Below are 27,960 nucleotides of genomic sequence, written 5' to 3' on the forward strand. Positions count from 1 at the left end.
AATCATCATTGTATTAAATTGAGATTTTTGAATTCCATTTAATATGAGTGGTGGCAATCAACTTTGAATCCGAAAAAAAAATGTTTGCATATTATGCTTGTTGGTATAGATGAAAAATATTGTTACCTTGTAATATATGTGCATAATAAATGTTATTTCTATTGTGCAATTTTGTTTTTCAACAAAAAAAAAATTATTTAATTTAAAGTTTCTTTTAACTCTCCGTTTTTTTCTTCTTCTTCTTCTCTGAAATATTTATTTGTATTTGTTGATATATATTATCCATGACTAAATAGCATTGCACACCGATAGAGAGCAGTGCGACTCAGAGAGCCAGTACAGTATGATACAGCAGCAACGAATGAAATAAAATTTAAAAAAAAAATAAAAATTGTTTCTTGTCCGATATACACTCAATAACACACTGAGTGTGTTATGTATAGAGAAGTCAATTTAGTTCACAAAAATAAAATAGCAACAATGAATATTTGTTGAATTGGGTGTAGAAGCTAATAAACTGTATCTAGTTCATGACGAAAAATTCGTTTTCGTAATTAGTATAAATGAGTGAGGTTGTGTGTTGTATTGGGCCGTGCTCGCTCTGAAAATATATATTAGTAGAGAAATATATACACACGACGAAGGAAAAAAAAAATCAACAAAAAATCGGTTTTCAGCTCAACCGAAAGACGATTTCATTACGTATGATATTGGCTTGGGTCGTTTCATTGGTGATGTATTATTGTATACAATCCCATTTTGTATTTAAACGGAATAATGACTTTATGCCATAAGTATTGACGTCTTTGAAACGATTTTTTTTTTCTCGTCGTCTTTAGTTTTTACTTTTCAATATGATTGCATGTAATGTGAAATGAGTATTAAGTCAGATAAATGTATAATATTCCGACGAGACTGCTTACATATATAATATGAGAGTGAAGACAGTTGATAAACTGGATTAAAATCGAAACTTCGAGAAATGTTTTGTGTGTGCACACACGCAATGCTTTTTTTATATTTCTTTCTTCATGTTGATAAAGTTTTATGCAGTGCTTGCTCACTGTGGTCTCTCTGGTCTTTGATAAATTCAATTTACAAACTGGTGAAGCATTGCAAAATAACTTCATTTCATTTACATTGGCAAGTTGCTGGTTCAAACAGTTTAATGTAGCCTATATTCGAACAGAAGGAACGAAAGAAAAAAAAATTATTTTCATACTTTCGTTCATATGGCTGGCATCAGCAGTTTACTGTATAATATGAAAATATAGAAATATTTTGTAAGCATTTTTTCGTGTCTATTTTCTTCGCCTTTGTGGCCTATTCTTGTCACATTAGTCATCGAAAATAGTTCGTTCCTTTGAACGTGTATTTATATAAAATCGGATCGAGACTAGGAAAAATATACAGATGCTTCGTTCGCTCGGCGTTAGATGAATGATTCAGTGCAATGAATGGCAAAGGTGAAACTTTTTAACCTTTTAAAATGCTGTGTCATTAGAGGAGTCATTAGTCCTCTTTATCGGATTTTCCAGTTTCAATAGATTCCACTTTACGAATCAGCGATAAAATTTTCCCAATCATTGCTCGTTCATCTCAAATAATAATATTTTTTGGCAATTATGTCAAATCTAGGACGATTACACAAAACTATCTGAAAATGAATTTGGCATTGTACCGTCCATAATAAACGTAAATTACGATCCGTAATTGAAATTGACCTAAATTTAAATATAAAAATAAATTCCACCGAATTGAATTATTTAAAGAATCAAAAAAAAAATCGAAACTGAAATGAGACTCTCCTTCACCAAAACGAAATGGTTCACAGAGACCGCAACAAAAAAATGTAGCCCAAATATTCAGACATCATAATTATTTCTGCAACAACAACAGCACCCATAACAGCCACAAAAACTCTCAAAAAAGTAAAACATTTATTGTTACGAATATCGCATAAACAATGTCTGAATGTATCTCCTACATTACCTAAAAAGAAAAACGAGCAAAATGCAATCTCAGATTAAAATAAATTTAATTTTCGTTATAAAACATAGCTGAGTAAAATACAATCATGTGTGTTAAATTTGTTCATTCTGATATACGAGATGCACACTGATGTGTATGCAATATACCGTGTTACATTATAAATACAATCTCAACCGATTGACTCTTGAATTCATTTCAATTTTTTTTTTCTTTTTTTCAAACAAAGTTATTTAAATGAACCAAATAAAAATATCCAACAGCTTTGATATGTAATATAGAGCTAAAAACTCTCTTTGCTCTGCGCGCATAACATATATCCACACATTATACGTTTCGTATGTTTCATTTTATTATTTCCATATTATATTTGGCTTAACCAAAATTAAGGTTATTTACCTTTTAACAGCTCATGGCTTTACTTACTTTCATTTTTCATGGCTCTGTGTTTATTGGTATTATAGTTATTACGTTAGTCTCATTTTATCACGTTTTGTAATGCTTTTGTGTAATTAATTTTTATTATTGATTTCATGTTTAGCAAGTATAGTGTCAGTTTAGCAATGAGATAATGTAGATCGAGCGGATGGGTTTCGTTACGGATTTTCTATCTAAAAGTATTTTTACATCCACCCATTTACGCCCCAAATTCTTTCGAAAAATTTTTCCTTCGCAACTTCTTCTATTATTCCGTTCAATCGCAACTAATTTTATCACAAAAATGTTTGCGAAAAAAAAAATCTTTTTTTTATCTATAAAATGCTTCACGTTTTTCCAACAGTGTAGCTAACCTAAAAAAAAAAACTTTTATCTGCGCTCTACAGTGTACTATATATCCATGAATCGGTTTGCGTAAAAGCGAATAAAGTCAGTGACTTCTATTTAGGTCATGCACGGTCGTTCACATTTGGTTCACATCACTCTTTCCATTTTCATATTATATGTATAATATACGTACTCGAGCACACACAACTCTATGAATTTATACGTACACACTGATACAACATATTGCAATTATTTTATTGGTTTTATAGTAAAGAGTTCGACTGTGTGGTTTTGTGCCAATATATCGTTTTAATAAAAAATTTTGTCGTTTTTTTTTCTGCTTTTCAACGAATTTTGCTTTGATCATCTACAATATTTTTGTACAATCGTATGATCCAACTATTTTTAGTTTTATTTACGGCGGCATTTTGTAATTTTATATTGTGGTACAGGACTGTGCTATCTGCACAAAAATGGTATGGGTTCATTGATCAAATAAAGCTCCATTGTCCATTATACAGTCTCATTAAAATAGATTTTGTAGAACAATTAGCATAGCAACGACAATCAAATAGAATTTACTCATGTCTCTATGTCATATTCTTTACATTAGTCATTGTCCCAGAAGTAACTTGCGCTGTATGTATACGCAAAGCAGTTCCCTGATATTTCTTGTTCTTTATAAATAAGACTCCAGTAAATTGATACGATGACAATTCCGCTGCGATTTGTTGTCGACCAAGCGAAAATTAATGGAGTCCGATCGAAACATTATGCATATCACCACAAGAGATTATGCGCGAAAAATTTAAAATTATTTATTAATCAACACAAATTGACCTGAATCTATTTAGCGAAAATATGTTTACTCACATTTCGTTTCGTTAATAAATCACATGAATAATGATATGGTGTAGTACGTTACATGGTTATCTATCAGCATTATAAATAAACAGTCAATTGCCAATACAAAAATGAGAAATTGAAAAGTGAAAGTTTCATTTCTTATTATAAAATGACACAAGCATATTACAAGTCAATGAATAATTATCCAACATTGTAGGTATATATATACACGGTCTAATATACATGCACGATGGAAACTTAAATATTACAAAATAATAAAAATGTAAGGCGAAAGCTTTCGACGAAATTTTCAAAAAAAATTATTGCAAAGAGAAGTATTTAAAGAAGAAATTTCAACAACAAAGCCTCTTCCGCAGTGAAAGTTAAATAAGTTTTTTTTAGTTAATTTAAAACTCATTCGATACTGCAATAAAATATGTAATCCTATACACACCGTAGGTATACATTCACAATTTTTAACGTCACGATGTTTAGAAAAAAGACTATCAAAGAGAACTCTCTGACTCTTCGATGGTGATGGTGATTGACCCCGGTGAATTGGTGAATTGAGAAAGAAGAAAAAAATTTATTAGAAAATAGATTTCTCAAAATTATATTTCAAATGGTTTATGGACTGTTGAAACTATCTCTTTGAATTACATTTTTGTTTTTGAATATTTATTTACGGCCGCTTATTATATGAATGTTTTCTTGTTGGAAAATTAATATATCATCAAATCAAGTGAAAGTTATAGCCGAGTTGATACACAAGTATATCTAATACAGTAGAAATACCGTTCCATTTGAAGTCGTTGACCGTTTCGAGGTGATATTTGAATTCAGTTTTTTTTTCTGTATTTCATTGACGTATATCTTTTGTCGATGGTATATATAAAATGTAAACGAACCAACAAATAGTATGGCCCCCAAGTGTATATAATATACAAAAATTGTCTATTATAAAAGCTCTACGAACGGAGAATAGCGATGACAGTAATTAATTGATTTCGAAATTCAAAATAAGAGTGAAAATATTACGATATCACCGCGCGTTTTTTTTCTCGTCTCTCCTTCATTTGAATTTATTACTGTGCGCCCGCTTGTCGATTGGCTTAGACAATTTAGTTTATGGTCATTTATTGTGTGTGAAAGCACACACAAATATAACAATTTCGATTGTGAAACGCCAGCGGTCGGCGCTCTGGTAAATTGTAGGTCATCGCATTTTTTTTCACAAAACGGATTTCATTCATTGTTCGTTTTGTAATTGAGGATTTTGAAAATGTGTGTCAACTGTTTCGAGATTAGGGATGTGACATACGCAATGAATAATCGTAACCATTTTTTCTGTCTCTTGAACAGTGACTCTGTTACGATGTTCGACACACAATGGAAAAACATTGACCTATAATCGTATAATAACCAGCACATTCTCGTTTCTCATGTTGATTATTATCAACTAATATGAATCATTCACTCTCCCATTCCGAGGGACGAACAAAAAAACCATTTCGTTACACATTCCTGGAATATGATACGAATCTTAATATATGGCCGTCCATCAAACGTATATCACCAAAATGTTTGTCGTGATAGCAATTAATCAAATCAACCTCCATCCATTTTACCACTAATTCCATTAATACTATAAAACATCACGTCCACCCTTATTGTTTTTACCGCGCTATTTCTGTCGAATAAATAATTTTTTTGGTGTGTACCATCCGCACCACAAAAAGGTCATCAACCGTTGTTATGACATAACAGAGAGCTCACAACTATTACACCGTATCAGCATAAATATAAATTCAGTCGAATGAAAAACTCTCACTGTTCGTTGAGCCGCTATACATTTTCCGACGTTTTCTACACACCAACATTTCGTGTTAAGTTGTGCGATGTATTCGCAATATTATATCATCCGACGATTATATTCAGACGAGAAATAAAAAAAAACAAATACGCAAGATATGACGATGGTTGCGATGTAGTGATATGATTTAGATGTATGCATAAAAACAGCAATAACGTGTGTGTGAAGAGACGAAATATACATGCCACAGTCGAGATGAATGTATGGAAATCTTTTAGAAAGAGAACTGTACTTCGATCGAATCGACGGAAAGAGAGAATTCCATCACATCCATTCACAAATTTATGTGAACGTTTGTGTTCTCTCTTTCTGTCGCTAATAAAATGTGGACGATTCGCAAGCGGTAACTTGGTAGTAGATTTTGATTTAAATTTAACTTTAACTTTAAACTGTAGCAATTGGTGTAGAGTTTGGAGTTGCGGTTAAATTTAATCTTAGATTTAATTTGATACTTTCGTTGTTTGAATGGTTTTTTTCGGTTTACGGTTTTGGATTCGAGTTTATAGCAAATATTTCTTGTGAAAAGTTCTGTTTACTTAAAAAATACTTTTTGATTAAAATGTTCCCCGAATTAATATCGAGTCAACAAAATTTGACACAAAATTGCAATGTTTTTGTTAATTTTCCCTCTTTTAAAAGAATGTTTTTTTTTCGGTAAAACATTTTGTTTTTTGTGTTCTCGGGCAAACATTTTGTGTGTATAATGAATAAGCTCGGTGTGCGTTCTCTCCTCTGCCACCATTATGTATTCGGTTCGTCCATACGAATCCACATTATATTGGGGTGAATCAAGGTTATTACGAGTCAAGGACATTGTACTCGGGAGTTTGTGCGTCGTTTCTATCATCATGGTCGATATAATATATGAAGAAGTAAAGAAGAACGAAAAAAAAACGAATAAATAAAAAAGAATAAAATCTTTCGATTGCCGCGTCTCCTTTATATTCCGTTCCTACGCGCTTTGTTATAATATTATACCTCTTGAATCATGTAGACCTTTTATAGATGAAATTTATTCACATGAGTTTTAGAAATGCCAAAAAAAATAGCACCGACTGTGACTATATAACGCTGTGTTCTTAAACACTTACATTTATATTTTTGGTGTAACGAATGAAAAGGAGTCAAGTTTTATTCTATTTTCACTTTATTATATACATAAAGCACTCAATAGCTCTGGAGCTAGTTTATTTATGGACTTAGTGCGTTTTATGAGACATATCTATACATATGTATACAAAAATGCTTCGATATTATATAGACAAATCCTGCGTTGTGTGAGGTTCGGTTATCCTGCAGTTAATATACAATCTGGGTGGAAGGTTTTTTTTTGTCAGATTTTTTTTTTATTTTTTTATTTTCTCATTCTCATGTATTTATTATACACGAATTATTCTGTGAGTGTTGTTTTTATTTAACGTAGGTAGGTATATAGAATATGCGTTGCGTCGTTATCCATTTTAAGGATTGTGTGTCCTTGGCAAAGGTCGTCCGGAATGGTGAGGTTGTTGTAGCTCGTTGTAATTATTTTTTATGATTGAAATGAAAATAAAATGCGTGTGTCCGTTCGTTTGATTATTCCATTTTTTTGTTTGGTTCATATTTAATTCGGAATATTTATTGGAACTCGGAATTTTGTTTCTTTTCATTTCTAATTGAAAGTCTTAATTATGGAACGCAGTTCGTGATTTCAACGGTTTTATATTCGGAATGTCCTTTATCATTCTATTTGTGATTTTCTACCTACACCATACAGTCACACTTCCTGTTACATATTCATAGTTGCGATAGTTGTCTCGCACCGATTTGTGTATTTAAACTGATTAATATTTCAAATGTGTTTATTAGCATACTGGCCCGATCAGATCGTCCGTATAGCAGCCGTTTCAATAATATTCAAAGCAAAAAATTTTATATTCCGATTCAGATTTATTATTATGAATGAACAAACGGTTTTTAGCTTTATATAGATAGAACATAGAATCCAATAAAACTGCAATATCAAGGTCTCTAGACGTGAAGTCTGTAATCAATAAACTTGTTCTTAAAGTAAAAATTTATTATTCATAGAAGAACGAAAGAAAAAAAATGTAAATAAACTTTTCTGTATTTATACCGACTGAATGATTGTTCTAAGCGCTCTTGTGTATTGTTGTTTATTGCAAGGTCGTGCGATTGTTTAAATGTAATAAAAAAAATAATCTGAAGCAAACAAAAAATGGGACTTGAGTTCTAAAAAAAAGGTCGGATAGCATTTTCACCAATAAAGTGTCTATACCACAGACCTTCGACATTAAAATACCGTTTTGTTGGGAACGAAAAAAAAAAATTGTCTTACGAACTGGTAGAAACAAGAAAAACATTGACCATAAAGTAGAATAATCATAAACATAACATTCAATAACCCAGCAAGAGGAAATTAATGACAATGGCCTTGTCGCGCTTCATTCCCAAGCGCTTCGTTGTAGCATATATGTTCGAAAAATCATCAACGAGGTCATAAGTCTCTTTATACGTTATTCAATTACTCACATTTTTTTCGCTTGATTTCGTCGTATTTTTTTTCGTAAAATTTCATTTTTATTTCTTTTTTTGATAAAGAAATGTAAATAACTGTCTGTGTAGGGACTTTGTACGCGCGCAGTCATCGACACAAGCAATAACAATATTGTATGGACGATCTGTAAATCATTTTATGTTATTGCGAGTTTCTTTTCTTTTGATTGCTCAGGCACTTGAAACATGAAGACTCCTTCAGGTCGTTCAGATAAAATTCAATTAAATCGAGACTGATATCAAGGGGCATATTTGTTTCAAAAGATTATTATTATCCTCTTGGTCACTATCGATTCCGTTTCGAAAGCCAAAAAAAAACCAACAGCTTACATTCATCAAAAATATGAAAATTGAGTTAATTTTACTCATAAAAATATCAAAAGGCATTAGCATATACACTCAACAATATTCCGTCGTTCATATTTATAATAATATGAGGCACGTCATTGCTTCATATCGGTGTGTGCGTGTGTTGTATACGAAATTGTAGAACTTGAAGAAGTTCAAGGGCAAAATCGACGAGAAAAAAAAACATACAAAACACTCACACACATCCATACAAGACTATAAAATACCGAGTTGTTAATTTATCGCGCATATGCGCAAAAGCTTCTAACCGTCCAATATTTTATACGGACAGTGTGTATCATAAATGTATTATTATATACACACGGCAAGCTAACACACAAATTATGAACAACGTGCTGCTCTGAACTAAAACATTCAAACACACCACAGAAAAAAAATTCCCTCTAAGTTGTTAAAGCACGCGTTTCTATTACATAGAGAAGCTTTTTTTCAAACGCTTCGTTGTAAAAAGAACTCACACCACCGTTTTTTTTCTACTCGAATCCCTACCGAATACGACTACCACTCAGTTATGAATGTGTGGAGAAGTAAATTCTGTTCATTGTAAAAATTCCGTTTGTGTGTATAGCGAAAATTATCATATACCGCCGAAGCTTTTTTATATTTCAAAAAGCACGAGGTGTATATACATCGATATAAGAGTGTGTATGCTTTAGCCGTATACATGAATGATATGTTGATTATGCTTTTCATCGGTTCGCTTTTACAGTTAGCCGCAATTTTGTTATGTTTTTAGGTGTATGTTTTTAGTTCAGTCGTATTCGAGACTTCTGAATGAAAACAGCAATTTTGCGTTTCGTGCTGTCGTTGCCGACGTTTTTGGTTGAAAAAGTGTGCTTTTGAGTCGAACAATATTGTCCGTTGATTGATATCGTACAAGTTCACCGGTGGTTGTTAAATTGATTTGTTTCGTATTGTTTCGTTAAATTCGGACAACCAAATATTTAAATGAATTTTCATTGATTTTTTGAAAATTTTGAATTTTTTTTAATTTTGGAAAAACGAATTTTTTTATTCGGATTGACTGTGTATCGGTGGTAGCAGTACATTTTTTTTGACTTAGTGCGTAGCAGCGCAGTGCTTTCGAAAATAAAAGAAATTAAAAAAAAACGAAATTAAAGGGAAAAAATAATAATTTTCAATCAAAGTGCGAGCCTATTGAGGGAAATTTAAATCAGGAATTTAATTGTGATGATGTTTGAATTGTTCCTAAACGAAACAAAAATTCATTTTATATTTAAGTGAAGTGACCAAAAAAGAAGAAAGAGAAATTTAACATAAGTTAACGATACAATAACAGAAAAAAAAAAATTGATAAAAATATCTGTAACTTCAATGTTTATTCAAAACCACATTCCGTTGATAGAAGTGGAACCCAGTGGAACTTAAAGTTGATAAAGAATTTGGAAAACCAAAAAATTTAGTGGATAAAATTATCAATTCAGGATTAAAGGATTATCAGTTTTTCGTTTCGTTTTTTTAATTTTAATTCGTAAAAATTGGATTACAATACAATCACACTATGGGGGAGCAGTTGCCGATTTTAAAAGGAATTTTAAAGGGAAACTTTTCTTACCACAATGCCCGTAAGTTTTACATTTCAAAGTTTGAATTAACAACCGAATGAGAATGTCCGGAAATGTCTCCTCCAAAATTGAAATTATTTTCAACTTACTACCGGCCCAACCTGTTTCAGGGATTGAAACGACACAATCTCCATTTTCGATACCAAAACCCAAAGAGAAATTGTCTCATTTGCCGTTCACAATTGATTTCAACAATATTTCACCTAACCGAAAAAAATAAAATTTCTCTTCATGCCAAACCTTGAACCGAAACTATAACGATCGATCATCAACCTCTCACCTATCCTAACCAATTTTCGTTGTACCAGTCTCCCTTCCAATTTCCTACATAAAAAAAAGAAACATTTTCTCTCTCAATATCGAAGCATCGAAATGAAATGAATAAAAAAAAAACTTTAAACTTTTCAATTTGACATGATTCAGACCGAACCAATATCAATACTATGGCACACACCGTATATATAAGTGTATAAAATTCATACAGAAAAAAGGCATCAACTAAACAAAGAAACGCCAACACCATGACCTACATCATATTTAAAATTACGATTACATCGAGTCTGAACTCTCTTTATTGTGAATTGATCATCAACACTCTGTGCTAAAAAAAATAATAATAATACGAAAACCTACCAAACCATACATCCGATCCGAAAAGACCATACGAAAATTGAACATACCAAAAATTTGTTCGGTTCGAGTTCTTTTTTTTTAATTGCTGTAACTGAAAAATATATACACAAAAATGGGTTTAAATTTTTAACAAAAACAACAACACCACAACAACAAAATACTTTTCCTTCCAATTTGCTTTTATGCATATATAGACTGTGTGTATAATCACCTATGATGATCTTCATACCAGATGTATGTACAATGTACATAAGCAAAAGAAATGAAAGAAAGAAATGGGAAAAACTCTCACCTTCATTTGAGACCACTTATTCGAGAAAGTAACATACTTTTTTGTGTGTTGTGTTGGATTTTACCGTCATCGCCAGTTTATATACAAAGTGATGTCTTTAATTTTTGTATTCATTATTTCGGAATGATTTTTCGTTTTTTTTTCTTCTTCTTTCTGCCTCTCTTTACTTTTACTGTGTGTCTTTGATCAGAAATGGATCACAATTTCGTTACTTGCCATGATGTATTGAAATGAAGACAACGAGAAAAAAAAATTGTTTTTCTAGGTGATGTATCCGTGATGGATGTGGGTCTGCTGAAATTTTCGAATGTTTTTTTTTTTGTATTCTCTGTCCGGTCAGTAGCGCAAGAAATATCGACATTTTAATAAAAATAAATTTCTTTTCGCTTTTGAACTTTATACCTAGGTTCATGGACGTATCTCCCGTTTGTATAGGCTTGTTGTTATTGAAACCATTCATCTTGAGATATCAAAATGTAAATAACAAACAAACGAGCATGCACATTGTTGTTATTCCACAATAGAAGAAAGTGAAGTTTTATTTTCTCTCTCTTTTCTTTTCGAAAGAAAACCTTGCAGTTTCAAGACAACAACAATGACGTTCAATTTCTGATTAAAAATAAATTGAAACAAAGAAACGAAAATCACTCCTCCAACGAGAAGAGAGATCAAATTTCCATTCAAATTACGTCTATCTGATTCCAAATGTGACATTAACTTAACATTTACCATATAAGTTAAACAAATCTCATTACAAATTTACAAAATGAAGATAAATTAACAGAAGAAGAAAGAAAAGAATTAGTGGAACGATGCCGTCGTTCATGTGAAAAGACAATAAAAATTCATTTGAAATTGATATCAAAAACCATATTAAACCAACCATGTCACAAAGAAAATGAAACAAACGAGAAGCACAAAAAAAAATTGTTTGCTTTTCTACACTCGTGTGAGACTCTCGACAATATAACAATTTAAATTGAGAAAATATGTTCATTTGTCAAAGAGTGAATTTGACGGTGAAAGTATTTGGTTCTCTTCACGTTGGAAAGTAATATAATAATGCGAACCCGTTCGATTAGGGCATTTACTTTTGCTGTTTGTCTTTGTTTTCATTTCAGTTGTCATGGTTCAAAACTGATGACACGATCATGGACCTAAATTCACTGACCAAATTCGATATTTCGTTTATGACTTACTACTACACCCGCAACAATATAAATACCTATCGTGAGATTAATTCCACAAATCAAGCACATTTTGTTGATTTAATTTAGAAAAGTGATTATTTGGCACGATCTTAATCGCAACAAACGACGAGCATGTGAAACGAAAAAAAAAGTAAAATAAATTCGGTTCAATGATTGACCTTTGAGGTCAACCACGGAAATATATCGCAGCAAAAAAATTAACAGACGCTGAGTAGAAAGTGACTGCTGAAAGTTATTTTATTTATTTTTTGTTCATTTCGTTCGAATGTTTCGCTTGCTTTACACATTTTGTTAATTATTAAATGTTTCAATTTGAATAAAAACGATGTCCGTCTGGAAATTATTTTAAATTTATTGTTAAGGTTACAATACACGGCATAAAAAACGTATTGATGTCTCTCACCTGAACATACGAATCGTTTTATGGGTCACACATCCTTTGCGAACGAAAACCGTTTTTATTACATTTTGCACATGCTCAGCTCGTTTACTTAAGTTACATTCAAGAAAAAACAATTGTGTCACGTCACTCATTATACATGACTTTCGATACAAAACTTTCATTCGGACAGTCAACAAGGGCAAGGTGTTAGGAGAAAATCAAGAGTCTAGGAACTCTATTCCTATCGAAATTGTTCTCAAATCTGCTTCACTACTGCTTCAACCATAGCCATAAATCATACACGGAAAGGTGGAGTTCTGTTTGCTCTACATCCTTGATTAAATCAAAAATAATTATTTTGCCTTACATTATAGTCGCGTGGCAGCTGTCTCTTTTTCATCTCAGCGTTAATGCCGTATTTTTACAACAGTAAATTACATTTTCGACCACCTGTCGAAAGTACATTAAAATGATATGAAATTCGAATGCATGGATGTTGTTGCAAACACGACCGATTTTTCTGTTTAGCTTGCACATATGAAAATGGCATGCGATATACGATGTGATATATAAAATTCGATATAGCGGTCAGGTTATGGACCCCTACAATTCCGCTAGCACACACAAAAATGCTTGTGGTGTTATTGTTGTATTTACGTTGAAAATATGGAAAGAGGGACAGAGACACAAATAATTGTGAATATTTCATCGTAACGAGGTCGATGCATTATCCTTGTGTAAATACAAAACAAAAATTCTCAAATGCATTCAAAAACTGCACATTGTCGTATTCAATAAAAGAAATTTTTTTTAAGGACAGGAGGTTAATAGAACAGATGTGTTTCGTATTTTCATTATACCATTTGTTACACCAAACTGACCATACAAAGTACTCCATTCGATTAATGGTTTTTTAATGATTTTTTTTTCTCCTCTCATTTACAGCTGTCAGATTTGGTCGTGTGCCGAAACGTGAAAAAGCACGCATTTTGGCGGCTATGCAACAAAGTACTCAAAATCGCGGTCATCAAAGAACATTAGCCACCGAATTGGATGATCAACCGCGATTGTTGGCGTCAGTGTTGCGTGCACATATGGAAACATGCGAATTTACCCGCGAAAAAGTGTCGTCAATGCGACAACGAGCTAGAGATTGTCCAGCTTATTCAATGCCCACACTGGTGAGTATCTTAGTAAACTGATTTTGTTGTAACTTTTGTCTTAACCGACACTTCAGTATGTAAATTTCGTCAAACATTCGCTTTTAAATATTAATATTTCCATGCGCGTTCATTTAACGCACGTCAGTTTCTCGAAATCATTCCACAGATTATAGTGTTCGTTCACCCCATTTGATTCGATTTTATTATTGAAATTAATAAAATTGTTCAACTAGCTCGAACTACAAAACGGTATTATATACACACACGCCACATAGACGTTAATATACGAAACGATTTCACTCTCTTCGAATCTATTTGAACGAAGAAGAAAGAAAAAATTCAACCGACCGACCGTCCAATTTATTTGTGACCGCATAACAATCTAATCAAATTCGCAGCAACCATTTTTACAATAGAAAATAGAGTTTGTTCCTTCAACAAAAAAAAAAGCGGCGCGGAATATGGATATCATTGAAAAATATTTCGCGTTCATTGATCTAGGAAGTTTGTACTTTCATGACAATCTGTAGTTATGTGAGTTTTTCCTCTCTACAATTTCAAAGCTATTTAAACAACATTGATACTAGGCGTTTTAAATTCTGTATGTGTTAATATACACAGAACCAGACATACACATTCAATTCATACACATGCCCTCTAATAGTTTTTTTTTAAACACAATCACTATTATGTACACACATCCAGTCAATGTAAAACGATCGAACGTCAAGTATAATTTTCGTATATATAATATACGTTCGATGTGAGGCTTTTTATGTCGTTCGTAATGGTTGTGTAAATGATGCGAAAAAGCTTCTTAAAACAGAACTTACTTACTTTTCCGACTTACTGTTACATATCTTATGTGCTCGTAGACTTTTTGTATATATAGAGAGAGAGGGAGAGAGCGAGAATAATGTGAGTACAGTTCTTAATAGATTAAATTTGAACTTGGACGGCGGTTTCAATGTTAAATTTATTTTATTATTATAATTTCGTTAATACGTTTTGCTTCTGTTTCTTTTTATGTGTCTGTTTCAATTTAACGTCTTAATCGAATTATGAATTCGTATTGGGGTGGATTGGAATTCAAAGATGATCACAATATTTGCTAGTCAAATATATATTCACCGTCCGAGATTCCATTCTCTGTTATAAAACCAAAATGACTCGTCGGTCTGGTTTAATTCAGGAAATGAAATATATATTGCGATTTCGAGCTAACCATATTCTCCAGCCTGTTTGTTAGTCTTATCTTCTAAGTAGAGAGGAAAAAAATAAATAAATTGGAATTAAAAATAAAATGAATGACGTAATTTGCACAGCACAAACACCACAGCAAGAATTGTGTGTATTTATCCAAGGTCCTTCATTTCAATATACACGTTTTCTTATTAGTTTTCGCTGTGAGCTACATCGTAAAAAGCAAAATAAACAAGCCGACAAACACGAAAAAAAAATTATCTTTTTTTTCCGAATTTTTGCTGAAAAAATAATATTTTTGCCATGTTTGCCAATGATTATGACGACAACAACACTTAAAGTGTTAAACAGACACAAGTGTTAAAGTGGTGGCCTTATCTGAAAATTGGTAGAGTGTAAATTTTCCGTATTTTTTTCACTTAAAAAAACGGCTCGCATATTACAGTTCAATTATTCAAATCAATCCTCCTCGTCCGTATTATGATCGTCTACAACATTTCGTCGGTGTCGCCTTTTTTTTCTCTCTATCTCCGTAAAATATTCTTTATTTCTTCGTTTGTTCTTTTATTTTTTCGCATATCATATAATACCGTCGTGTGTACGTCTTTACACATTATCATCCAAGGTTAAAAAATAGCAACAAGGTCGCTTGATGTCACGCGGACGCGCGACGGTGAATATTTATTCCATTTGAAAGAAGACGAACGAAATAATAATAAAATGAAAATAAATTTGTTAAACCAATAAATTTATTCAAAAAATTAACAAAAATTATTGTCGCGGTTTTTAATTCCACATTTTCTGTCGCTCGGGTTGTTTGGTTTTTTTTTTCTCTCGTACAGAAAGGATCATGATCATTCAAAACTAAATTTTCTTTTAACGAAATGTTCGAACGGACAAGTTAGTTGCTATGCCACCTTCTTTATACAAATACATTCAAATTTCGCTAGCAAAATATATTTTTTCAGAAAACGATCATTATGTATGTACTATACCTGGGTGTGCAGTAGCAGAGCTCTTCTTCGTCACCCACAAAAAAAAACTGATCATTGACAAACGTCTAGACTACCTTATATGTCGTCCTTGGCTCGATCGTTTCATCATATTTATATTTCCTTGCATTCATTTATCTAAACCCAATCAAAGGGAACTCTCTCTCTCTCTATCTCTCTCCCTCTCTCCATCTGACTTTACATTTCATTAAAAACAACAAAAATTCGTTACTACTACGACAGAGGTTTTTCCTTCAATGAAACAATATCGCGTATGGCATTGCTCAAACCTAACGTTTTCAATCTAAAACGAACTACGACAAAAAAAAACTGCCTCTCATCGCAACAATATGTTTAATTGTCTAACAAAACTTCAAGGGCTCTTATGTTTATAAACTGGCAAGGAAATCTCCCAACCGATTAGTTCCATCAGTTTCAGTTTACTCAGCGAGAAAAAAATTCAGATCTGATGATTAAAACATTGAATTTTTTGAATGATTTTTTTCAATATGAATTTCAATATATAAAATGGTCGGTTGATATGCGAGTGCTGCAGTAACCTAGTCACCTTGACCGTGAATTTAATATTGAATGACTGTCATATTCTAGAGACGAGGAAATTGATTCATCAGTCTCGTTGGAATGTCTGTACGTGTAATAAAATGTGAATGGCAACGTAATGCATTTAACGACGTATGTGGGAATTTAATCGTGCACAAGCTATCGGTGATACTATTTTTTATTATTATTATCATTCGCGTGTCAAATGAGGTGTTTTTGTTGAATGAATTACATTTTCGCCCCAAAAAACAGTCCCCGTCGACAATAAAAATGTTTTAAGATACTTCTGCGACACACTATACTCTTGCTAAAATAAACTACCGGAAATTGAATTCAAGTTCACTCATAACATTACGAAAATTACCACATAAAAACGGCAAGTACACTAACCATTTTTACACCTATAATCGTCAACTGAATCTTGTTTTTATAGAAAAAAAATTTAAATTTTTTTTGGCGCCACAACAAGACTTATTACATTTAAATAAACAACTTTGTTGCTTTGATCATGTACCCAAAAATACATTCGATTTTCAATAAAAAAACAAACAAATTTTCTGTTCTTTTCACCTTTTCCACATTTTTAGTCGGAAATATCGGGAAAATCACTCAGTGTGGTTCATCTTTCATTTCTTTTTTTAAAGCAAAAGAATACGCAACGCTAACAAGTCATCGAAAATTATATCCATTATCCAACATACAGCAAACTATATGTAACCACTCATCATCCATGCGAATACATATCTATAAATCATCGTATATCATGTATACAACATAAATACCTCTCTGAATCTATACGCAACGCATATTATATAGATGATGTTCGGTCTGGTTGAAAACCGCGTGGTTAGTTGATGTGTGTTGCTGTTATTTTTTTTTTCGTTTCTTAGTCGCGCGGATCGATAGCGTATCGTGTTGTTGAAGCTCGAAGCGTCAAGGTCGACGAACTGGGTTCAAGGTTTAAGAACTTTATAGTGTATAGTGAGCTCTTCAATATTTGAAAATAATTGTTTATTTCGCCCCATACATACGAAACCTAATCGGTTTTTTGTTGGATGGATGTGTGTGCGAAATTTTAATATTATTTTCTTCATTAGTTTTCATGTACATAACGTAGTTTGGGTATATGGGAAGCGATATAATGTGAAAACTATTTTTGATTCGATGTTTCGACGAACAAGTTGATGATGATGTTTGCTGCTTATTATTTTCGTTTTCGTGTTTTACACTCAATACATACCGCGTTGAAGAGATATATGACTGCGGAATACTGTATAACAAATTGAATTTTATTGTAGAAATTGGATAGGAAGATATGATAGGAATACAGACGATATTCTCCGGCATTACAACTGAAATTTTTGTGAGTTAACTCCATCCAACCTCGCGGTCGATTTGTAATGTTATACGAGTGGAAAACTGATGACTTCTCCAACTCTCACATCGATGACCGATGTTATAATTAGAATTTGGACGTGCGCGAGGTCTTCAAAATATAAATTCGCTTTTTTTTCCCTGTCAGTTTCCAAGCGAAATTATCATCATGAGTTTTCATTTCATTTATTCAAATTATGTGCCTTATATAAACACCAACGAATTTTATACACAAACATCGAACACTAGAAGATTATAGAGATATGTATAAACGAGCACAGCGAGTTCTTTTTTTTTATGATTCGCAATAAAACGAATGTCGAGGTCGAATCAATGATATTTTTGGATATATTCAATCAGAATAAATAAAAAGAATAGAATCAACGAATTAGGATGAGTAATATAATTCGTCTTTTTGGACAAAACGAAGCATTATGTCGAATTAATTTATGAGTTTTAAGTGGGCGTTGTCGTGCTCAACAGGAATTAATGTTTGGCTGTTAGGCACATGGGGTAATTTCACTTCATTTTTAATTTTTGATGTAGTCAATGAAGCCAACTCCACCTCTCGGTAATGGAATTATTCAGAAAAGTTCAAAGAAAAGAAAAAAAAACTGAAACAAATCAAAGCAAATTAGCACTGACTTAGTACCAAACCAATCAAGTTATTCAATTTGTGCATAGAACTCATAACAATCCGAAGCCCTTGGATAATATCGTTAAATAATCATGTCCCTCCATCTGATCGACTCCATTCACTATACAGTACAAGGAAATCGAACTGAATGTATTCAATGTCATTTCTCGATATTTTCATTAATGCCCACGATTTGACAGTATTTGAGCATTTTCACACGCGTCTTACAGCTAAAAAGCAACAATTATTTATACATTGATGTGTTAGCATTGAACTGTTTTCGCTTCTTTTGTATTTTAATCATTTTTTTCTCTCTCTCGTTTCGCTAAAAGTTTATCGCCTTTTCATCGGAATTATTACCTTTTTTTTCGTTAATCGTTTAAATTAGCATGAAAATAATCCATAACGCACGTACGTACGTGATAATATACCGGAAAAATATTATCTTATTATTGAATTGAAAATATAAAACAAATATCCATATGGCCATACCCACACTGTCGATGTGTATAGTATATGCTACTAACTTCGAATATAATAATGAAATTTTTTTTTGTGTTGTTTCATTTCGTTGTTGTTGTCATTTTTACATAATATCTCGAAAACGTTCGAGTATACTCATATTCCTATACGTAAAATGTAAATGATTTCATTTGATACTGGAATATAATCATATAATGTGTGTATTCATATGTGTTATTGAACAAAATCATTTAAGCAAAATTATTATCGTTTCAACCTTGAATTACCGTGACCGTGTGTACTTTAATATATTGTTGAAAATGTATGTAGTTGTTTGTAGTAATATACTACGTCGAATATAGTCACAATGTATGTGATGATTATGGTGTATGAAACGAAAGAAATAAAAAATAAAATAGCCCAGGCAACCGATAACAACACGTGTTTATAGATTATTTTATGGTTTTATATTGTATGGTCCGGACGGTCTACACACCTAAATAAAACCAGGTTCTCTGCTGTTAATTATGGAAAATCATGCCTTGGATTTTTCATTTAAAAAAATCTAAATAAAGAGCATTGGTCGTGTTTTTAGCACAGTTTTTTCTTTCTTGGAAAATTCGAATTAATTTTTTTTTCTCCTGCAATCAATTTTTGTTCTTCTCATTTTGTTAAAAATAAAAAAATAGAAAAAAAAATTTGCGTTAAACACCCATCTGGCGAAAAATGTCGATTAACCTTGAAAATATTATTTCAGATATTTATTTTTTTAATTAGTGTTCTGCCGAAAATATTTTCTTTAAATAATTTGACATTGAAACTGGCAAACACGGACACATATCGCGCCGCGCACACACATTTTTAAAAACCGAATAAATGTTTTTTTTTTATAATTCGCTTTTCGCTTCTTTATTTTAGTTTTTTTTTCCTCCTATACATGTTATAATAGCGGATTTTTTTATCATTATCATGACATTATACACCGGCTTCGCGCGTTAGTATATTTCTCTGGTTTTTTTTGGGTGTTTCTTTGACGATATTTTGATAGCTGGAAAATGAATTTTTTTCGGTTTGATAAGAAAACTTATTGTCGACATTGTTCCATGAACTTCAAGTCTGTTTTTTTTTCTTCGTCTGCGTCAACCTCTAATATAAACAATGAAGGAAAAAAAAAACGTTTTGTTATCTCAACCTATAAGGTAGATCGATATTTGTTTCGAAATATGTGGCTTTGAAATTATAAAACCATTTTTCTATTTGCATTTTCATATGATCTGTACGATGGTTATATGTGTAACGTAATACCAATTAACTACCGCAACTAATCCAGGAAACGATAAGACAATTAATTTAATGTTTTTTCAATAAATTAAACTGTTTGATCAAGTGGCATGCGTAAATTGCATGTTTCTATTCCGATATTGTATGGAAACCAGAAACAATACACAATACACAACATGAAGGTTACAAAGCATTAAGCAGCGATCGGATCTCAGATTGATATGGTTTCGGGGAAACGGACAGCTTTTATTTTAAAATTTGAAATTCATTTTTTACTGACGAAACTGCAGCCGCCGAAAAATGTAAATGGAAACGATTGCCAATCACTAGAAATAAGTGAAAGTAACGGAACATTTAAATGCATATTGAGTGGGCAAACACACTGAGCCAAGCAATTACAACTAGGAAAACCTTCGCCAAACAAACTGGCGTCTCATAAGCAATTAGCGATTGTAATCAATTGAATCGTTTTGATGAATGATTGATGTCACAATTTCATGTGTTCGATTTTGTCAATTCAGGTTGTTTTGATATTGAACCGATTGTACTGTTACAAATTTGAGTTTCGGTTCTATGTCCCATCGAGCAAAAACTAGATTTTTCATTTCATTGGGCTGATGATGTTGTAACCGACCTGCCGGTATTGACGCTTACAAATACATCACAATGACACGGTCATTATTGTAATTTGGTTAATTTTACATTTGATATTCGGCTGCTATCATAGGTGTTAGGTCGGTTATTATTGTTGTCGTTTTGGAAACACGATGATGTTTCAATGACATTGAGTCAATAAAACATTTGATCGATTTAGTTTTTGGACAATATAATATCAGGATGTAAAAATCAGTTGTTTAGCATCGAAGGTTTTGTATAGTTTTAATTGAAATATGATGTTGTTGGATGTTGAACTTGTATGGCATTGAGAATTATTTTGTGTGTACTTGAACATTGTCTGGTTACTGTTTGTTCAGTGTTTCGGTAATTTTTATTGAACGAGACAGTGTCTCCCACAAATTTGATGATTTCCTTGACGAACCGTTCTTGTTTGACGAATTTACATTTTACGCCCCGTTTCCGCAACCATAACTTACGAAGAATTTTCTTTTTTTCTTTTCCAGGCATGTCCACTCAATCCAGCTCCAGAACTACAGTCCGAACAAGAATTTTCTCAACGATTCGCTCATGTTATCCGTGGCGTGATTGATTTTGCTGGTATGATTCCCGGCTTTCAACTGCTCACCCAAGACGACAAATTCACATTGCTCAAAGCTGGCCTATTCGATGCATTGTTTGTTCGTCTGATTTGCATGTTTGACTCATCAATTAACAGTATCATCTGTCTGAATGGACAAGTAATGCGTCGTGACGCTATCCAGAATGGTGCAAATGCCCGTTTCCTGGTCGATTCGACATTCAACTTTTCGGAGCGAATGAATGCAATGAACTTAACCGATACTGAAATTGGACTGTTTTGTGCCATCGTATTGATCACACCGGATCGTCCGGGCTTGAGGAATCTTGAGCTGATCGAAAAAATGTATTCAAGACTGAAGGGTTGCTTACAATCGGTTATATCGCAGAATCGGCCAAATGAACCCGAATTTATGGGCGAATTGTTGAAGTTAATGCCCGATCTGAGAACATTGAGCACATTGCATACGGAAAAGTTGGTAGTTTTCCGGACCGAACACAAAGAATTGTTGCGTCAGCAAATGTGGTCAATGGATGATGACTCGAGGAAGTCACCGTCGTGGGGTTGCAATGATCAGTTAATGGAAGAGGTGGCTAAGAGTCCGATGGGATCAGTGTCGAGCACTGAATCAAGTGATACAACTTCCGACTATGCACATTCATTATCCGCATCAGCTCCTCTGTTAGCAGCTACTTTATCTGGTGGATGTCCGTTGCGCCATCGTGCCAATTCTGGATCGTCAGCTGAAGATGATATTGTTGGTACGGCCCATTTAACACAAAATGGTCTGACCATTACACCTGTCGTTCGTTCCGTACCACCAGCCCATCACATTCGTTACCGTAAATTGGATTCACCGACCGATTCTGGTATCGAATCCGGCAATGAAAAAGGCAATGATCAAAAACCGGCAAGCAGTGAATCATCCTCCTGCTCCAGTCCACGATCGTCTGTTGAAGACATTACTGAAGACAAGCGACATATCGTTGAAGATATGCCCGTGCTGAAACGTGTGCTTCAAGCACCACCATTGTACGATACCAATTCGTTGATGGATGAAGCCTATAAGCCACACAAGAAATTCCGGGCTCTGAGACATCGAGAAAGCGATGCTGAAGCCGAACCAGTACTCCTACCACAACAACATTCGCAACCACCTCCACCACAACAACAGCAACAAAGCCAATTACATATGCATTTAACGCGCCCACAGCAACAGTCTTCCCTGTCAAGCACCCACTCGGTTTTGGCACGATCTCTGATGGAAGAACCCCGAATGACACCCGAACAAATCAAGCGCAGTGATATCATTCAAAATTACATTAAACGAGAATCACAGGCTGAATTCCAAAACAGTTCGTCGTCCAGTTACAAAAGTCCGCACCATCAAGGCTTACTGGTCTGCGCTCCACAATCGGCTGAATCGCAATCAACATGCCCCTTTTCCGGCCGATGGCAAGGCGGTCTCAGTGTTATAACAACAACGCGACACCAACAGACCCCATCTCCATCGTCCAGCAATTGTAGCACCAGCGATCAACAACGCTATTTCCAATCGCCGCATTCAACATCCGTGTCACCTCCACGTCCATCACCATCCGAACCGCGTCTGCTCGAACTGCAAGTGGACATTGCTGATCCACAGCAACCATTGAATTTGTCGAAAAAATCGCCGACACCACCGCCACGTTCCATCAATCACAATAAGGTGCTGCTTGAAGCGTAACCCGTACAGTGCATTCATTTTATGTTAGAACATTTGTTAGATTCATTTTAAGTGAAAGCCGGAAGTAAATATTTACATTTTTGAAGTAAGTAAGACAGAGAGTGAGAGGAGGCAATATTTTGTAAAATGGATACAATCATATGTGATGGACGCATGCAAAAGCAAAGCGGAGGGCATTTTCAGTTCAGTCTTTTTTTGTTACAAAAAAAAATATGGAAAAACAGAAACAAATTTTGATTTTTAAAATCGACGAAAAATTTGAAAAAGAAAACAAAGAATTTTGCTGGTTTGTTAATAGTTTCGTTAAAAACGAATGTTGATAAAATGACAACACCACCGCCGACGACTAGCCGTCGTAGCCCATTTTTTTAATTAAATTTAAAATGCATTAATAGTCAAGGGAAGGGAGAAATATTTTTTCATTTTATTATTTTTGCTTTTATCCATTTCCGCGTCAGCAAACAGTCAACCAATTTTTATTTTCTCTACTAAAAACGAGCTCCTTTTGCGTGTTGAAATTTTTGAATTTTTTTTTTATAATCTCTCGATTGAGTGGAAGTTGTGTAGACCAAAGACATTATAACTAAAGACTGGCCGTACATAAGAAACGACATAATGATGGTGGTAAATGTAAGCATGACAATTAATTTAGATGGGTGGAAAAAAAAGTAACATACGGGGCTGTGACGGCTGAGGGAGGAAGAGAGGACAGAGCAGATAGTGTCATAATTTATTGAATTTTTATTTAGAAAAAAAAAATTGTGGAAAATGTATTCCAGTGAGAATTATAGTTATAATGTCATTGTTATTTGATTATATTTTTTAATTACATTTTTCTTGTCAAAAGACACAAAAAACGGTGAAAACGTTTCAAAAAAGAAAATTATTTTAAATTTTTGATTCCACAAAAGATCGTGTGTCAACACTCTTGGCTTTCGATGGTTTTTTTTTCTGTGAAAAAAAGAAGAAATTTTAAATGAAAAACAATTAAATGTTTAAGAAAGAATGAAATTATTTAACTGAAGAAAGGAAAATTCGGTTGCTGGGGGCTGACAATCTGAAAAAGTGTTTTGGAAGGCGAAACAAATGATATTTAATTTGGAAAAATGAACACAAAACAAACCTGCAAAACAGAGAAACAAAATAAAAGGTGAGAAGAATTTAACTATTTTTGTAGTAGCTCTAGTAGATGGCAACCATAAAAAAACTACAACAAAAACAAATTGTACTAGATCTCTTCCTTAAAATTTAAAAATTAACACAAAAAATTATAAATTAAAAGTAAAAAAAAATTCAAAATGAATAAAAAAAAACAAAAAAAAACTTTAAATTTAAAAAAGCAAAAAAATAAAAAATGAAAAAAGTTATTAATTAAAAATTAAAGAATTAAATGTGACTATAGAATTGATGATAGAAATTTTTAATAATTTTATTTAAGAGCATTAAGCATAATAGCACGGTAAGTTTAAAAAAAAGATAAATGAAAGAAAGATAAAAGAAAAAAAAATTAAATTTGAGAAATGGTGAATAATAAAAGAAAATTTTCAAATGGAAATAAAAGTCTTGTGTGTATTAAATTAAATAAAAAAAATGAATAAAAATGAAAACAAACCAACCAAATAATTTATTTAAATTGAAATATTTTGTACATAATAGTAAACTAAGTGAGAAAAGAAAAAAATACTTTAAATTAAAGGCAAAATGTTAATTTTAAAATGATAAACAATGAGAAGAAAATAAAATAAAATGTTACATAAAACTAAGATTGAGCTAGAATTTTAAATATAAATGATGAGAAAAAACACAGAATGAAAATAAGGATAAAAAACAAAAGAAAATTTAAACAAAAAAATCATTTAAAAAAAACTTGTAGTGAACATAATAAAAAGAAAGAAAATTAAAGAAAAAATCAGTTTTGTTGTGTGTATAAATGTATAAAAATGAATGATAAAACGTCAAACAAAATCCCAATATTTTATTTGAAAGATAAAAACAAACACAAATCATTCTATCATGGATCTTATAAATAAAAAATAAAATTGAAAATATCCCGACAATTTTTGTAGTAGTCGTAGTTCGTTGTAAAGAAGATAAAACAAAAAAAACTTAAACACAGAATCAGATTTGAAACATAAAAAATGCAAAAATTGTAAAGATAAAATGAAAAATCTTACACTCACACAGACAAACATTTAAAAATGATTTTTTTTTGTCTTTTTATTTAACAAAAAAAAATAATTTTTTTCCGATTTATTTTTCAAAAGAGACAAGAAAACCTGAGTTGGGAGTAAACAGTGAACATTTTATCATAATTTGCCGACGACACAACAAACAAAGCTCGTTAAATTTTACCATTTTTTTTGTAATTTTAATTTTGTTTTAATCAACCATCAAACCACCACCACCCAATTTATTTTGATTTCAAAATGCTTAATTCTGTAAATAATTTTTTTTCCCTTAATAAGAGAAAACAAATTTGATTTTGAAATTAAATTTACGATGAAAAAAAAGAGAAAAAAAAATGGAAATATTTAAACTTTAACTATAGGACCAATTATTATTACGTTTAACGAAACAAAATGCAAAAGAGTAAATAAATGAAACACACACAAAAATGATTTTAAAACAACAGACACATACACACACATTGTAAGACAAAACTAAAAAAACAGAAAACAAAATGTAATTCAACAATTTACGAGATGGGAGTATCAATTTCATTGTTAAGTGAATGAAAAAATGAAAGAAAGAGAGAGAAAAAAAAAGAGAAAACTAAAAATTGTATGATTTTTTCTTCTTTTTTTGGATGAAAATAAAAACAAAATATTTTAAAAAAAATTATTCTTTTTATTCGTAACAAAAAAATTCAATAATTCCCTGTCCCACAAAACCTTCACATCTTCACAGACCATATAAATGAAATAAAGGTCCATCAGTTAATCACTTCAACCACAAGAGAGACCACACAGTTTAAACATTATGGTAAGTCCGTTCGAGGCCATTCGCTTAAATGACCAAATCAACACACATCTTCTCAAACCATTTTCGCAAGAATGGATCACCGAAATTCTGCGAAAAGGAATACAAATTGTGCAAGGGCACCAGCATATGATAATCTCTCAGTTGATTCAGTTGCACTTGAGGCACAGAAAGTTGAATAGCACACTCGCGAGGTGAATAGATTCGAGAGGTTAATGGCTGATGCGTTAAGGTCGATCTGATTAATTGTTATCAGTATGTGTATGTAATGTTCAGGATAATAGTCTGCATAGTCTACATAGTATAGATAGACATGTAATTCATCTGTTAACGACAGTAAGAACAGAAATAAGCGATGAACGCTGGTTTTGATACCGCCTTATATAGCAAAATATGAGTAACAACTCAGGAAGTAATAGATTTTATATGCAACTATTGAAAATGGTTTAATCGAAAGAATCAAATGATTCGCAGGGGTGCAACTATGGAGTGGCAATGCCAATTTTAATTTTGCGATTATATTTTGCGATGCTTTTTTTGCTGGCCATCGATTACGATCTTATTTGGCTACGGGTCAGATGATTTAACAATTGCATTGGTGATATGTTGGCTGTCTGTCTGTGTAAAAGAGCATGAGCAATACCAAAACATGTTTTTAATCAAAATTTGTCAGATTTAAACTTTTACCTCGTTCACACTGTATCAACTACGATGTTACGGCCAGTCCTCGACAGTGTGTAATGAATTTTACATTTCGAATCAAGTCAGTGAAATACCTAGTTCAATCATCAACCGATTCTGGGAACCTTGTAAAATCCTTCCTTTTGTACTTCCGTTACAATGGTTACCATTCAATGGACATAAATGAATTATCCATCATCCGTATAACATGCACCACCTCTAAAGGACAAAATAAAAAGTTCAACGATGACAAAAAAAAGGCACTTGCACTCTGCCACTCATTATAAAATTGAAAACTTTACACCCACCCTTGAGTGTCACGTTCAACAGATATTATCATAATGATACACGTTGTCATAACTACATCAGCTATAATATGCATAAAAAACTTCTTAATTGAAAATATGAGTGTCCTTCTGTTCAGTGACTGTTATACAGTTAAAATGCTGCACTGGATGGATTATCATAAATTTTATAAATTGAAAAGTTTTCCAGTTTTCACAAAACTATTGCATGCCAAAGTGACTGGATTGTCGCTGCCCATAAATAATAATCGATCGATAGAGCTTGTGTTTGAGGGTTATTTTCATTCAAGTTCAAGAGCAACAAAGTTTTGTTTAGCGCATTCGCGGTCATGACTTTCGACTGGGAGATTGGTATATACTGGCTATGTGTGTTTTATTGAAGTGTGCATTTGAGTTACACTGTCGTCTGCAGTTTAATGAAAATCAACCCACAGAGTTGTAAATGAGGGAAAACGGTTTCGTCGACGTTATATACTTTTCAGTTGTGTTTGTCCATATGGCATACTATGATCATTAACTGAGACTATTCAAATACATTCTTGGCGAACCTCTTTTTCTAATCAGTGAATTGGTTTGGTGTTTGGTGATAAGCAGATGTCTCAAGTCAATGTATTGTTTTAGACCTGTCCATACGAAAATTCTGACTTGTACCAATGCTTTCTCTAGCTCTAATTTAAGTCATCATTAAGCTAGTCCAAAGAATATTTTATGGAAAATTTGAAAAAATGTAGAAAAAATCGGGAAAATGCAAGAAAACTTAGAAAGATATGGAAAAATGTTTTTCCAAAAATACTTCCTGCATCGAATCGAATCGCACCCAAAAATAGTTTTCGGTCCTTCAAAATAAAAATGAAATCGCCTACAACACCCTCTCTGTACGTACATAATGATTTGATTCT

At 32.6% G+C, this 27,960-nt stretch overlaps 1 protein-coding gene across 4 annotated transcripts in view; it reads left to right on the forward strand.

Annotated features, from left to right (window-relative positions):
• LOC119066659 (ecdysone-induced protein 75B, isoforms C/D) overlaps positions 1-25,765 on the forward strand; it is a 102,130-nt gene extending 76,365 nt beyond the window's left edge. For all 4 annotated transcript variants that reach the window (XM_037169233.1, XM_037169235.1, XM_037169234.1 and 1 more), the window contains 2 exons: positions 13,448-13,683; positions 21,297-25,765. In XM_037169233.1, coding sequence (XP_037025128.1) covers positions 13,448-13,683; positions 21,297-23,096 — 2,036 coding nt within the window. In that variant the 3' untranslated portion in view covers positions 23,097-25,765. The remainder of the gene's footprint in view (positions 1-13,447; positions 13,684-21,296) is intronic.
• The last annotated feature ends 2,195 nt before the right edge of the window (positions 25,766-27,960 follow it).

The sequence above is a fragment of the Bradysia coprophila genome, chromosome IV (assembly GCF_014529535.1).
Source record: "Bradysia coprophila strain Holo2 chromosome IV, BU_Bcop_v1, whole genome shotgun sequence".
Classification (NCBI taxonomy): Eukaryota; Metazoa; Arthropoda; class Insecta; order Diptera; family Sciaridae; genus Bradysia; species Bradysia coprophila.